The sequence below is a fragment of the Anarrhichthys ocellatus genome, unplaced genomic scaffold (assembly GCF_004355925.1).
Source record: "Anarrhichthys ocellatus isolate YVR2014 unplaced genomic scaffold, GSC_Weel_1.0 scaffold4, whole genome shotgun sequence".
Classification (NCBI taxonomy): domain Eukaryota; kingdom Metazoa; phylum Chordata; class Actinopteri; order Perciformes; family Anarhichadidae; genus Anarrhichthys; species Anarrhichthys ocellatus.
This window is the reverse complement of record NW_022280034.1, coordinates 6801357-6813918: the sequence shown is the minus strand read 5'-3', so window position 1 is coordinate 6813918 and position 12562 is coordinate 6801357. Positions and strand designations below refer to the sequence as shown.

At 37.8% G+C, this 12562-nt stretch overlaps 1 protein-coding gene across 13 annotated transcripts in view; it reads right to left on the bottom strand.

The window, feature by feature from the left end:
• Positions 1–12562, bottom strand: part of LOC116381370 (calcium-activated potassium channel subunit alpha-1-like) — a 76537-nt gene that overhangs the window by 26256 nt on the left and 37719 nt on the right. For all 13 annotated transcript variants that reach the window (XM_031843466.1, XM_031843468.1, XM_031843467.1 and 10 more), the window contains exons 6-13: positions 7019–7094; positions 6007–6082; positions 5696–5866; positions 3785–3876; positions 1607–1717; positions 1148–1253; positions 952–1034; positions 59–128 (exon numbers count right to left, since the gene is read on the bottom strand). In XM_031843466.1, coding sequence (XP_031699326.1) covers positions 59–128; positions 952–1034; positions 1148–1253; positions 1607–1717; positions 3785–3876; positions 5696–5866; positions 6007–6082; positions 7019–7094 — 785 coding nt within the window. The remainder of the gene's footprint in view (positions 1–58; positions 129–951; positions 1035–1147; positions 1254–1606; positions 1718–3784; positions 3877–5695; positions 5867–6006; positions 6083–7018; positions 7095–12562) is intronic.

Sequence of the window (12562 nt, the reverse complement as noted above, 5' to 3'; positions counted from 1 at the left end):
CAAAAACAATCATCTACAGTAATTAATGACTCACGTAGAAGTGAAAGATTACACCAACCTTATTGTGGTACTGCAGCATTTGAGTGATAATTCTGATCTTTGGATGGTAGTTCTTGATAGAAATTACTCTGAAGCATGACAGAAAGAACAAAACTAAATCAGACCACTTGCATAAAACTTTTCCTCCGTCAATGTCTACTTTTTCTGGGCATGTTTGTATCATTCATAAAACATTTTTTAAAAATTCCTTTCATCTAAATATCAACACAATTTACAGACGGACGTTATTTATGCCCAGAGATGTGAAGCTAAAGACAAACAAAGTGTGTCGTCTCTTCTTATAGAAGAAAATCGTGCTTTTTGTAACAGATTCATGTTTTCTCTCCGAGTTCTTGATAAGTTTCCAAAAGGGAAAGTGAGCACCAGAAGTTTGTTCATGCAGAGAGTCTGTGTGCTTGCAGTGAGAGCCAGCACCGACACGCTCACTTACACTCACAATTAACGTCCAGGAAGAAGTGGGAACACATCTGGCATTCACTTTCAGAAGTATGACCATTTGGTAACATTTCATATATCCCAGTCTATTGTATCTGCAGTTCCAAATACCTAGGGCTCCTAATAGGAGTCTACATTAATACACAACTTTATAAAGCACCTATATGATATCTTTATGAATTTCTGACTTCTACGAGCAGAATATATCAACCCTTAATGCAATTCTCTATTAAGCTTATTGTGTTGCATCAAAATAACAGTGCATCTTTCCTTTCCAGGAACTAAAGTTGTTCTTCTTCATGATCATTTCCTTTGTATTCAAGTAGTAACTTGACAATCCCTGAAACCAATTTCTCTCATCCTAGTTTGAACTTTTACAGATTTTTACTTATTCCACACCAAAATTACATGAATTGAAGAAAAAGTCTAAATCTTGGAGAAGCTGCTTTGGTTTACCTCATGATGTTGGATGCATCCTCAGCATCAGGGTCAGCACAGTATTTGTTGGCTAAGATCAAACAAGCATCAGCTGATTCGATCTGGAAACAAACACATAATGTTATCCAACTTGTCAGTAACTTTAGGAATAGACTTTATGGACATCACAGCTTCCCTCTCAGCCACAGAGGATGAAGGATCATCTGTCAGTTACCTTAACTCTGGCCAGGTCGTGTGGGTTCAGAACAGATCCTTGGTAAAATTCCACCTGAGTGAAGTGGCGCTTGAACAAGGCTTCCAGCTCAAGATTAGGGGAAATACTGAGAGAATAAAAGAGAAACTCTTACATGTGAGGACGAACATTATTTCTAATCTCCTGAAAAATTGTTTTTTTCTTGAGTAAGATATTTGCTGTTTTGTGCAGAGACTCAGAACAGGACATGGAGGGAAAAATACGAATATCAAAGGTTGAGAAAAGAACATATCTAATTTTGCTAGATATTGCAAAGGTTTGTCATTAAGGTCAATAAAAAAATCAGCCCCAGAGACGAACCCTCAGTCAGCGGTTGTAGCAATGTAAAAAAGGCCAGTTTTTTTTATAACCTTTTTATTTTTCCCACCTCCATGTCCCTTGCGGGGCTCTGTAGTTTTGTACTTGATATTTTGTACTTACTTATGAAGAAAAACAATTTCTACATTGACATCATCCCTGTCCTTGTGTAGGAAGTCTTTTAGAAAGTTGGACACACTCTCAAGTGTTATATGACCACAGACCACGATGTGCCTGGAAAAGGAAGTGCAGAATCATAATGAAACTAAAATGGAGTCGGAATAAGTGTCCAAAACCAAAAACACACGCTCACTCACACACACACACACACACACACACACACACACACACACACACACACAAATCGTTGTTTCATCTTCATCTTTGTCCTGGAATCAAAAGGTGAATCTGAGACGAGAGAGATGTAATGTAAAAGTAATCAGTACTGTTTGTATTCAGGTGATTTATTTGAAATAATAGAAACTGTGTTACAGGAGCGCTGTTTGATGTCCCCGTCGTGACGAGTGAGAACTGAATATACAGGTCAGAGAGCACTGTGGATTTCAGAATCAGATTATAGAGGATCAGAGTTTACTTAGATGGAGATTATGAAATCAGCACACAGTTTATCTTGATTCCCACACATCACAGATCCTTTATGTAAGGAACCCAGTTTGGATTTATTCCTATATGTCTGTATTATATTTTTATTTATGAATTATTTAGAAAATAATTTCAGATGATCGCTCACTGTACTGCAGTGATTCTCTGAGGTTTTAATGTTCAATAAATGTATTCAAATCATTGTTGTCAAGAGGATGTTATATCTGACAGTAATGATGGTGCTAGTGACAACAAGTAGACATGAAGAAGAAAACAGAAGGAAATAGAAAAACAATAATGCATGCATATTTAAATGCAAGAGGTCAAAACAAAAATAACAGGTATAACTACATGACCTGATTTTTCTGTTGGTGAAATATAACTACTAAGTTGTTAAAACTGTAAAGCTACTGTGTCGACCAGATGTTTGTGTGAGTAATTACAACAAAATACAAAAACACAAACATACTGATAGTTTGCTTCAGCTCCTAGTACGTCTCAAGTTTGATTATAAATGTTCAATTTACCAATAATTAACAAATTAGACAAAATAATGAATACAAAAGTGTACAAGATACACAAAAGTGAACTTACAAAGCTCTAATTGTCAGTTTTCTTCAAGACAAAAGAAGTAAAGATTTGGTTTGAGAGAGTTTCCCAAACCAAGTCTGGCTTCTTTAAAACTAAGTGAACGAGCACGAGTACCAATAGCATGCTACCAAAAGCCATATTTTGTTTGGAGGCATCCAGCAGAATCTCACTATCTTTAGAGACAGCTGGAAAGCTTGGGACACAAAAGTGTATATGTTAAAGGAATAGTTTGACATTTTCAGAAATGCACTTATTTTTTTATGCCAAGAGTCAGACGAGAAGATTGATACCACTCTCATGTCTTTGCTTTAAATATGGAGTTGATTAGCTGAAACAGCTAGCCTGGTGCTATCCAAAGAAGGAAATACACAAACCACGTCCTCTAAAGATAACCAATGAATGCTTTTCTTTAAATCCATGCACACAAATGTATGTAAACACGACAAGTATTATTGGGAGTTGCATGCTAAGGTAAGCTAAGCTAATCGCCCCCCTGGCTCTCGCCTAATATTTATCATAAAAGACATGAGAGTGGTATCGTTCTTATCGTCTAACTCTCTAACTATTCCCGTAAACTCAATATAGATTATATTTAGTCCTGAAGGTGTAGGTCAGACTGCAGAGAAAGGCCAAGAATATTCAGAAGCAAAGCGTGACGAATAGACAAGCACAGCAACACAAGTTTTTCAAGAACAAGAAAACAAAATTCCAAAAAGTCAGCATGAAGCAAGCAAGCAATGGCATACAGGATTGGATGTATGAGTTTGATCATTTAAATAAATGATAAACAAATACTGAACTCCGGTAAGCTTGGGTTTATCAACTTTATAATTTAATTTGGCTCTGTCATTAAATATATATATTTTTCGCATTAATTGAAATTATTCTTACCATTAATATATAATATATATATATATAATATTGTTTTTTTCATTTGATTGACTTACTTTCTGCCTCTGGTCGAGTTATAACTCCCTCCATATTTCTTCCGATTAAGGATGAGAGCAGCAATTTCTGGCACGTAGCGAGCAAACATGGCCTACATGCATGAAAAAGAAAAAGAAAAGGGCATGCAGAGAAGGTTCTACTGCGGCGGAGTATACTTACTTTCTCCCATTAACTGCACTATAGGAACCACCATATTTCTTGCGGTTTCCTATTAACTCTATGATTTCAGGGACGTAGCTCGCAAACATGGCCTAAGGAGAAGATAAGAGACACAAGAAGAGACTAAAAAAAAGATAGGCAAAGAAGAGCAGGTCCTCTATTTTTATTTTTTAAAGAAACTCCACTAAAAGAGGAACTCTACTGTGTGTGTAGGAGAAGTAAAATTTAAAAAAAGAATGTAGCCTGAAGTTATATCACAGTTACATTCCAAATATTAAATAAAACTATGAAAATGAAAAATGAAAATACAAGGCCAATATTTACGGATATTGGAAGAGTAAAGGAGAAAAATGACAGCTGACGAGCGGTTTGTCAATCTGTGATAGAAAAATAGAAATCATTAAGAAAAAAGCCTTATGTGCCATGTTTCGTCCAACAAACACGCGTCAGGTTGATTTGGATAGCGCTGCCGAATGGATGGCAGACATTACCGTAACTCTGAGGCTCTACACTGCTGCACAACGACCTGAAGAATTCACATGCGTCTGTTATTATTATTTTACAAACTAAAAAATGAGTGCAAAAAAAGGGCACAAGTACAATTTCACAGATTTGATGAGAGAGCAAAATAATAACTTTGAATACATCTTTTTCATTACAGTTCACATTAACATGTTTTTATAGATAATATACACATTTAAATGTAATGTCAAGAATGACAGTATAGATACATATCTGTTTTTCCTTTTTTTGTTGTTGTTATGAGTAAAGAATATCCTCTTTTAGTTAATTTGCAATACCTATCATGAAAATAAAATATGAGAAACGGACAAAAACTTCCTTTAATTTCCTCTTTGAGCTTCTTTAAGTTTGGAAAAAAACTCCAAATATTTTATGACTGCACTGTTCCATCAGGAATATTGATGTATTTTGCATAATGTTTAACATAATTCTCTGAAATTCTGCCTGACACATCTGGTATCTTTTGAAAGTTGGATCTCCACTAGAATATTAAATATAACTCTGTGGGTTTGAACAATGTCTGGCTTCACACCGTAACTTTGAACCGACTGTCAGAATCAAAGAGTTCAAACTGTTCTTGCCCGAAAGATAATATGAGATTACTTTGAGTTTGAAATGTATTGATTGAAATTTAATTTTGTCTTTATATAAAATGTCACTTAAATCCCTTTAAGACTCAACTCTACCTATATTACAGTGTGTCACCATGCTGTTTAATCCACTCCTGAATAATACTTTATGATCCGGATAATGGTTTCCTCCAAATAATCTTTATCAGGTAACTCACTCGGGTCTGTAGCAAATCCCACAAAGGATGTTTTCTTTAAGATTTAAGAATTTCTTCATCTTGTAATTTCTCTGTAAAATCTCAGCTCCATGCATTTTATCCCTTAATATGTCTTTAAATATTTGTGCAGAAACTGACATAACGTCGCTTCATCCATCAAGCTAGGCTATAACAAATCCTGCCTGTGTCATTGTGTTTGTTGGAAAGAGGGAGGGGGGGGGGGGGGGGGGGGGGCGGCGGGGAGTGTAGGGGTGGTAGGGGGAGGGGCAGAGAGACAGAAAGGAGCCACCTGAAACCGCAGTACTTTTACAGTTAATAACAGATGCAACAAAATATCCAATATTCTACGTCATATAGGAATTCATAAATAACAGAACAAAACTTTTAGCATTATACCTGAATAAATGCTGCAATACTGTAGACAACTCATACAATGCATGACATGCAACATACTGTGGTGAGCCACAAAAACAGCTCAGTGTAAACAACAGGTGAAGGGCGTCCTGAGTTCAGAGCGTCCCGACGCTTGTTAACACCTGGCGGGCTGTGACGATTGGTTGCATGGAGGATATTAAGCAGTAAATAATAAGAGAGATTTTTACCAGACCGCCAAGGATGAAGAAGACCATAAACAGGCGGCCCAGGGTGGTTTTTGCATAAACGTCTCCATAGCCAACAGTGGACATTGTAACCATGAGTAAGTAGACACATTCCCAGTACGAAAGTGCCTGGGAATTTTGGAAGTTTTCCCAAGGATCCCCCGAGTTTTCCACCTGGAACAGAGGTTGAGATTTGTTCATCAACCGGGTAAACACATAAAGGATGTTGACGATGCAATAAAAAAAAGCATGTAATTATGAGCACCTATTTGCACTACCAGCATACTTTCACAGACTGGCTCCCACTAACTCACCAAATGAATGAATCCTGCTGCAGTTAGCCATGTGCTTATGAAGATTGAACACAGGTTCACCAGCTTTATTGAGTTGCTAAAAAAAAACAATACCAGTTGTTAATGATTAGTTATTACATTGGTATCATGAAAATAGTTGAAGATGTCAAAACAAGTTGCTAGATTGCAAGATAAATGCTCTAAAATGTATTATATAGTGTTCATATTCAATCCAGTAATAACATAAGAGAGGAGCTACAGTGAGAAACTGCTAAATATTATGAACAGATTTAAGTATTATATAAGATTTAATACTTAAAAATAGAAAACATGTGATCCAAGAAACATAATATAACATGTTCTAAAAATCTTTACAGCTATTGCATTTAATTAAATTATTATTTTTTTTTTTTCAATTAACATGTATTGAATCACATTGCATACTTTATATTTGGCTGATCACACATTTACAATATATTTCCGATACTTAAAGTGATACTTTATACCATGCCATGAAAAGATATGACAAATGTAAACGTGATGCTCTCCTCACTGTGTAGGTAATATTTATATGGGTGACTTTCTTTAAATAAGAGAAAAAGCAGAAATAGTCCTCGCGTGACCTCTGTCCTCTGCTACTGTGTGCGTTTTTGTCTTTACCCTCATCTGAGTGAATGAGAGAGGAGATTATTCTGAAACAGTTTGTTGCGCTATAAGCTCTTCCTGACATCTGTGCAAAAAGCTTTACCACTAAGCGTCGCGGAGACAAACAGAGTGTTGTTTGACTCAAGACTCCTTAATATCAATGTTTACCAGATCAAATGAAAGCAAGCCCTCATGCTAATTTGCTAAATGCTAAAGACATTGCATAAAGGCTTACTTCTCTCCTTGAAAGTACGACTATATTCATGCTTACAGCTACAAAAAAAAGATCACATCACTTTACATGCAATGCCCACACATTGACTGGTTAAAACATTACAAACAGTTTGATTCATTGGCAGAGATTCAAATAAGATATTAACACACTTACCTTGTCTTTAGTATATTCAAAAACTGTAAAATTTCTGAGAACTGTATCAACCTCAAGGCCCTCAAAAACCTCAAGCCTGTGAGAAAAAGACCATAAAGAAGTTATCAGAGATGAATAACAACAATTAGAACAACATCAGAAGCATTTTGACTGTGCAAGAACACTTTACCTTTCATACTTTCATCCATGTTTATCAACTTCATTGGATTCATATTGATAAACTCCAACTGATCAAGCGACACTGAGCCTCACTGTATCATAAAATAAAACTTTGTGGAATATGTGGAGAAAACGATCGCAACACTCCAGGTATCTCTTCACCAACTCAGTCTGTTTTAATCACCGGCATCTGCCTGATACACGTTTCATTCCTGCTGAGTTAAACTCTAAACGTGGACGTTATGAAAACCTGGATTAGAGACAGGTGGACACTGTCGCATCAACCTCAATGATTAAACAGACGTGACGTCAAATCCTAAATTTGTAGGAAGAAAAAAAAAAAAATAGCTTTGCCGAGAGTTCAAGGACAGCAAAACAACAACAAAATCAGCTGTGACAACACCAGCCTGAGCTCCTCTACACGATTACTGATCGACTGTATCATCATCATCATCATTTAAGCTACATATACGTTAAATCCCAACCTCATAACTATTTTACTGCCGCCTCCACACAGAAATCACAATCTTCATTAAAAACAGGACTGATAAAGCAAGATAACACATTTTATTGTGCCTGTGTCATCATTAAGGTACATTGCAGTAAACTACCTGTTAAAAAGGAACTCCCCTCCTGAGTTTAAAAGCCAAATGATTCATAGCTCCGACTCAGTTTTTTAAAAAAAAAGCACAATCCACCACAGTGTCAATGCTGCATAAACAATTAAAAGCCACCTCAGCCAAAAGTAAGCATTCAAGTAAAATCCATTTCTGCATGCTTTAAACTTCTCTGCTGGAATAGATTTGTGTGAATGCCAAATGACACAAATCAAAGACGTTACGGGCAATCATTCAGCCAGACAGAAAAATAAATATTTTTTTATAAAATGACGTGAACCGTGGTGTGGCTTGCCAAAAGCTAATTTCTCATTTTCAAGTGAGCGTTTGCCAGATGGGGAACATAATACAGAGCAAATCCTGAACCTGTTCCAGCTGGAGTCCAAAGACCTCTGGACACGCCAGCCTTCAGCTTTAGCGGAGATTCCCCTCGTTCCCACGTCCCGCAGGTCTTACCCCAGTAGGAGATTACATGGAAGCATGAACCCAGGCTGTAGCAGATGCTGTCCTGGTCCTCTTTCTCGCTGACCTGCCCGTGGCTCATCCTGACCCTGTAGCCGTTGTGGAAGAGCTCCCCGGTTGATTTCTTGCGCCTTCTTGTGTTAGAAACCGTCTGAGAGTGTGTGCCTCCATCGGGCCCCCTGTACACTAATATCTTAGCGGGAATCATGTCTGAAAGTTACTTTTGGTAAGCAAACGTCAAGTCCAAAATTTTCTTCACATCCACCTCTTCACTATTCTGCATCCACCGTGCCAGCTATCGTGTAGAAAAAATATGATTCTTCTCCAAAAAGAGAAAAAAACACAAAAAGAATCAGGTGCTTTCATGATATTGCCACCAAACAGGGTGGCGTCAAAAAAGGACTCCTTTTGAAGAAGCCTTTTTGGATTTCACCTCAGACCTTCATAGCATCCTCGCTGTGATCGGGCGCATTCGTCGAGCTTAAAGCAAACCCTTTTCCCATCAGGATATTAGAGTGTAAGCTCCTTTAGGATTCATCCAGGGAAAGGAAGAGGCCAGGCAGCGAGTCTGTCCGTCAGCTGGCTTCACAGTGTAACCAACATCTCATCTCATATAACCCAGCAACTGCTCTGGACAAACCAAATTTCATTCTCTAATCTTGGACAAGAACAGCATGTCTCGCCTTTATAGCAGGAAACAAGTCATGTGAACAACCAGTAAAGCTGTGTATGGAAAGAAAAATGACAAGCTTTGGCAATCATTGTGTTTTTCTATGGATTTAGTGATTCTGCAATAATCCCTAAATTAATCACAGCTGATGTAATAACTATTGTAGTTGACGTTAAATCTAAATGCGCAGCATGAAAAAACGAAGCTGCAAAGTCCACTTAATCGGAACAATTTGAAATATGTGTCACTTCAGCAAAATACCAAATGTGCCCTGAATAATTTCAGTACAAACAATGAGCAGTATAAAAGTTAAATAGATTTATATTTAATATTTCTGAAGAAAAAAGCAAAGAAAAAGAAAAAGCGTTATTTGCCTTAGGTTCTATAGTTTCCTATAATGTCCTAAAAAACAACTAAATCATAAATGTTAATTCATATAAAGGTTTGTGGAAATGTGTAATTTTGTACTAATTACAGATCAAATTGAAACCTAGGTTCCCAACCTGGAGGTCGGGACCCCCAAAAGGGTCACAACATTAATCTGATTAACAGATCTGCTACAAAAAGTGATGCTACTCTTCTCAGCCTTTACTTTAATCTGAGCTTTTTCCTGTTGTTTAATGCATCATTTTGCTTCTCCAGGACTCTAGTTATTATTGGAATAACATTTTTAAAAATCCCTTTAGAAGTGGTCGCACTGGTCACAACTGGAGCCCCACAGTAGGCATTTGCAGGGTCGCAAGAAAACATTGTTTTGATTTAAGGCGTAACAAGCATAAAAACCAAAAACATGCAAAAAAAAAAAAAAGAAATCTGTCTATCGTCTAATGAATACATATTATGTATAAATATTAACTAATATGGAGAATTGCACAACAAACTAGAACAGCGTCTCACTTGTTTCCCTTTATCAAACCAGTAAAATCTTTAATCATTAAAGAGGAGGTTTGAGCCCCTATAGTTAGAACCCACTGCCTTAGGACGTTTGCATTAGAGGACATTTAGTTCCAGTGGACAGTTTAATGCAAAAGCCTCTCTCTGTGTTTTACTATCAGCTCCAGACAAAACAAACTGCAACATGTGGCCCCCAAGACATGAATATCTTATCTGGATGAGTTGTGTTGTATTTACCTCATTAAATGTGGAAGAGTTGCACTGGACTATTTTCACTGTCAGAGATAAATGTGCTGCTAGTATTTCACACCTACAGCAGGTCAGAATTTCAGCTCCTGAGTTCAGACTTTTGCAGTAAAAACATATCATGGTGCTTATTAGCTGCTGTATATTGTTTCTACATGAAGGTATTTCCTACGCAACATCTAAAATGTGTGTCATGCGCCCATCTGCAAGCCTGTCGTGCATCAACGTTAGTATGAGAGAATATTGGCACATTCCGTGTGTGTATTTGTGTCAAAATGTTCAGACGGGAGGATTGAGTTTTGATCAGAAGAGGGAGTTGGACAGCTGCGAACAGATGCTGCTGAGCTGGTTATGACCTGCTCACCGGTTTGACCTCAGTTTAACCGAACAGTAAATCAGTGACTAATCCTCCACGACCAACTGCTCACTGACCATATTGACTAAGATAACGCCTGACAGAAGTACTTCCACTGGAACTCATTCTAAACACCACAGGAACTATCAGTATATTTTTTTTACGCTTCATGTTCATTTGAATAATAATGATCTTTTTGAATCACTACATCTGGATACAGATTGAGATACAATACTAAAGTATTCAAATCTGTATTCGGTCAACTACGTGCATGAAGGCTTTGATTATTTGCTGTTGGGAATCTGGAATAAAGTGCTGCATTTTCGGTTTGTGTGAAATACAGAAAATAGAAGAGCTGTACAGCGTGCATGCATGGCAGAGCAGATAACAAAAACGGCAACACCTACACAGACGGTAACAAAAGAGGAGGGTAACAGCAACAACAGAATCGCAGTAATGGTCACACTGTTCTGGGTAATGCAGCCAAAAACGATCATGTAGAGAAAATATTGCAATGTCATGCAAATCTTTGGGTAGGAGGGTAGGTCCATCCTCCATCACATCTCTGACAACTTCAGCAAAAACAAGACTAGCAGCATCACACCGAGCAGCTGAATTCTCCTCACAACCATTACCGTCTTTAAACCCAAAACAACAGTGACGTACCAAACAAAATGTAGTTGAAGTATATTGTTGTGATTTGGTGTCTTGGTCAATCTATTCTCAATTATATCCTGATGTATATTTTTCAGTGTGTGGCTTGTTAGTAACACGTCTTTCCATCCACACAGACCTCACAGATGCTCTGCAGGGATGGGTGGGTCTGAGGGATTCATTTGTGATTTTTTTTCCCCTTCTTCTATCAAACAACAGCATTATATCTACGCATGTAGAAAAAAAGTGGAGGCATGATCAGAAAATAAATAAAAGCACGAGATAGCACAAATGTAGAGCAAAAGCCAATGTGCATGCAATGAAAGAAAGTTTAAAACACGACCAAAAAAAGTACACACTTTGAAATGTTGCGCATAAAATATCCACAAGAAAACAAGCTTGAATATAGTCACCGTTTGCAACAACTATGGCAATAAAATGGCCAATAAAAATCAGTATAATGCAACTGACAATGATACAGACACTCTAGACTGCTGCCCATACCAAAAAACAACAAAATCATGGCAATACTGTCATACTCTCTCATGTCCACTAGATGGCACCGGCAACCAGCACTAGCTAGTCCTACTTTTTGTTGTTTTCCCATCGAAAGTCACTCACAGTGCATCAGCCTAGGGAAAATACACAGGCACGTTATGCAACTGAACCGATCAAGCTGTCATACTGACTCTAAAGTAGAGGGTGTTCAATGCCGGTGTCGGCTACATGGACGGTTTGTTCCTCAGCTGACAGGAGAAGGAAAAGCAGCTATAAAGCCTGCAACGCAGCAAAAAAACAGAGAGATCCCCCTTAATCCTGTAATTCCTCACAGACCTCTCCAAGTGATGAGCCTCACACATTTAGCAGATTGACTTCTATTCTAGCGATCAAGGCCCCAACAAAGCCTATTACCTGTCTTTTTAATCCATTCGTGTATTTCACAATCACAGCGTGGTTTCATTCGAGCGTTATTGCAGGTGTGCTGGAGAGTTATACCGGAGAGATGAAGGGCATGTGAATGACACCTGCAGCACAATGCCCACTGCCCACAGCACATGGCCAAAGACATGGAGCCGATTACATTTCCATTTAAATCAGATTGCATGAATGCAAGTTTAAATGGCACACCAGATGACAGCCATACAATATTTGATAGCGTTGTCATGCAAACAAGCATTAGTTTGACGAGTAATGTTTATTGAGCCATGGAGTCGCCATAATTCACAGGTTTCATGCTGTGCTCTGGCAGAGTTTTTAATTTGATGCACCATTTCCACAGTAATGGCGAAAATCATTCAAACTTTTCATGTATATCATGCCATAGAGTTAATTTCATGACAAAATTATCAAACTTATATGGCAAATATTAAAGGTGTGCCCATGTAATGCAAGTCTAGGGACGTGCTGAGATTATCTGGTGCTTTCATTGACAACTGTTAGACCCGTTAAATCCACTGGGTGGCAGCCCAAGCTTCTGGGAAATAAAA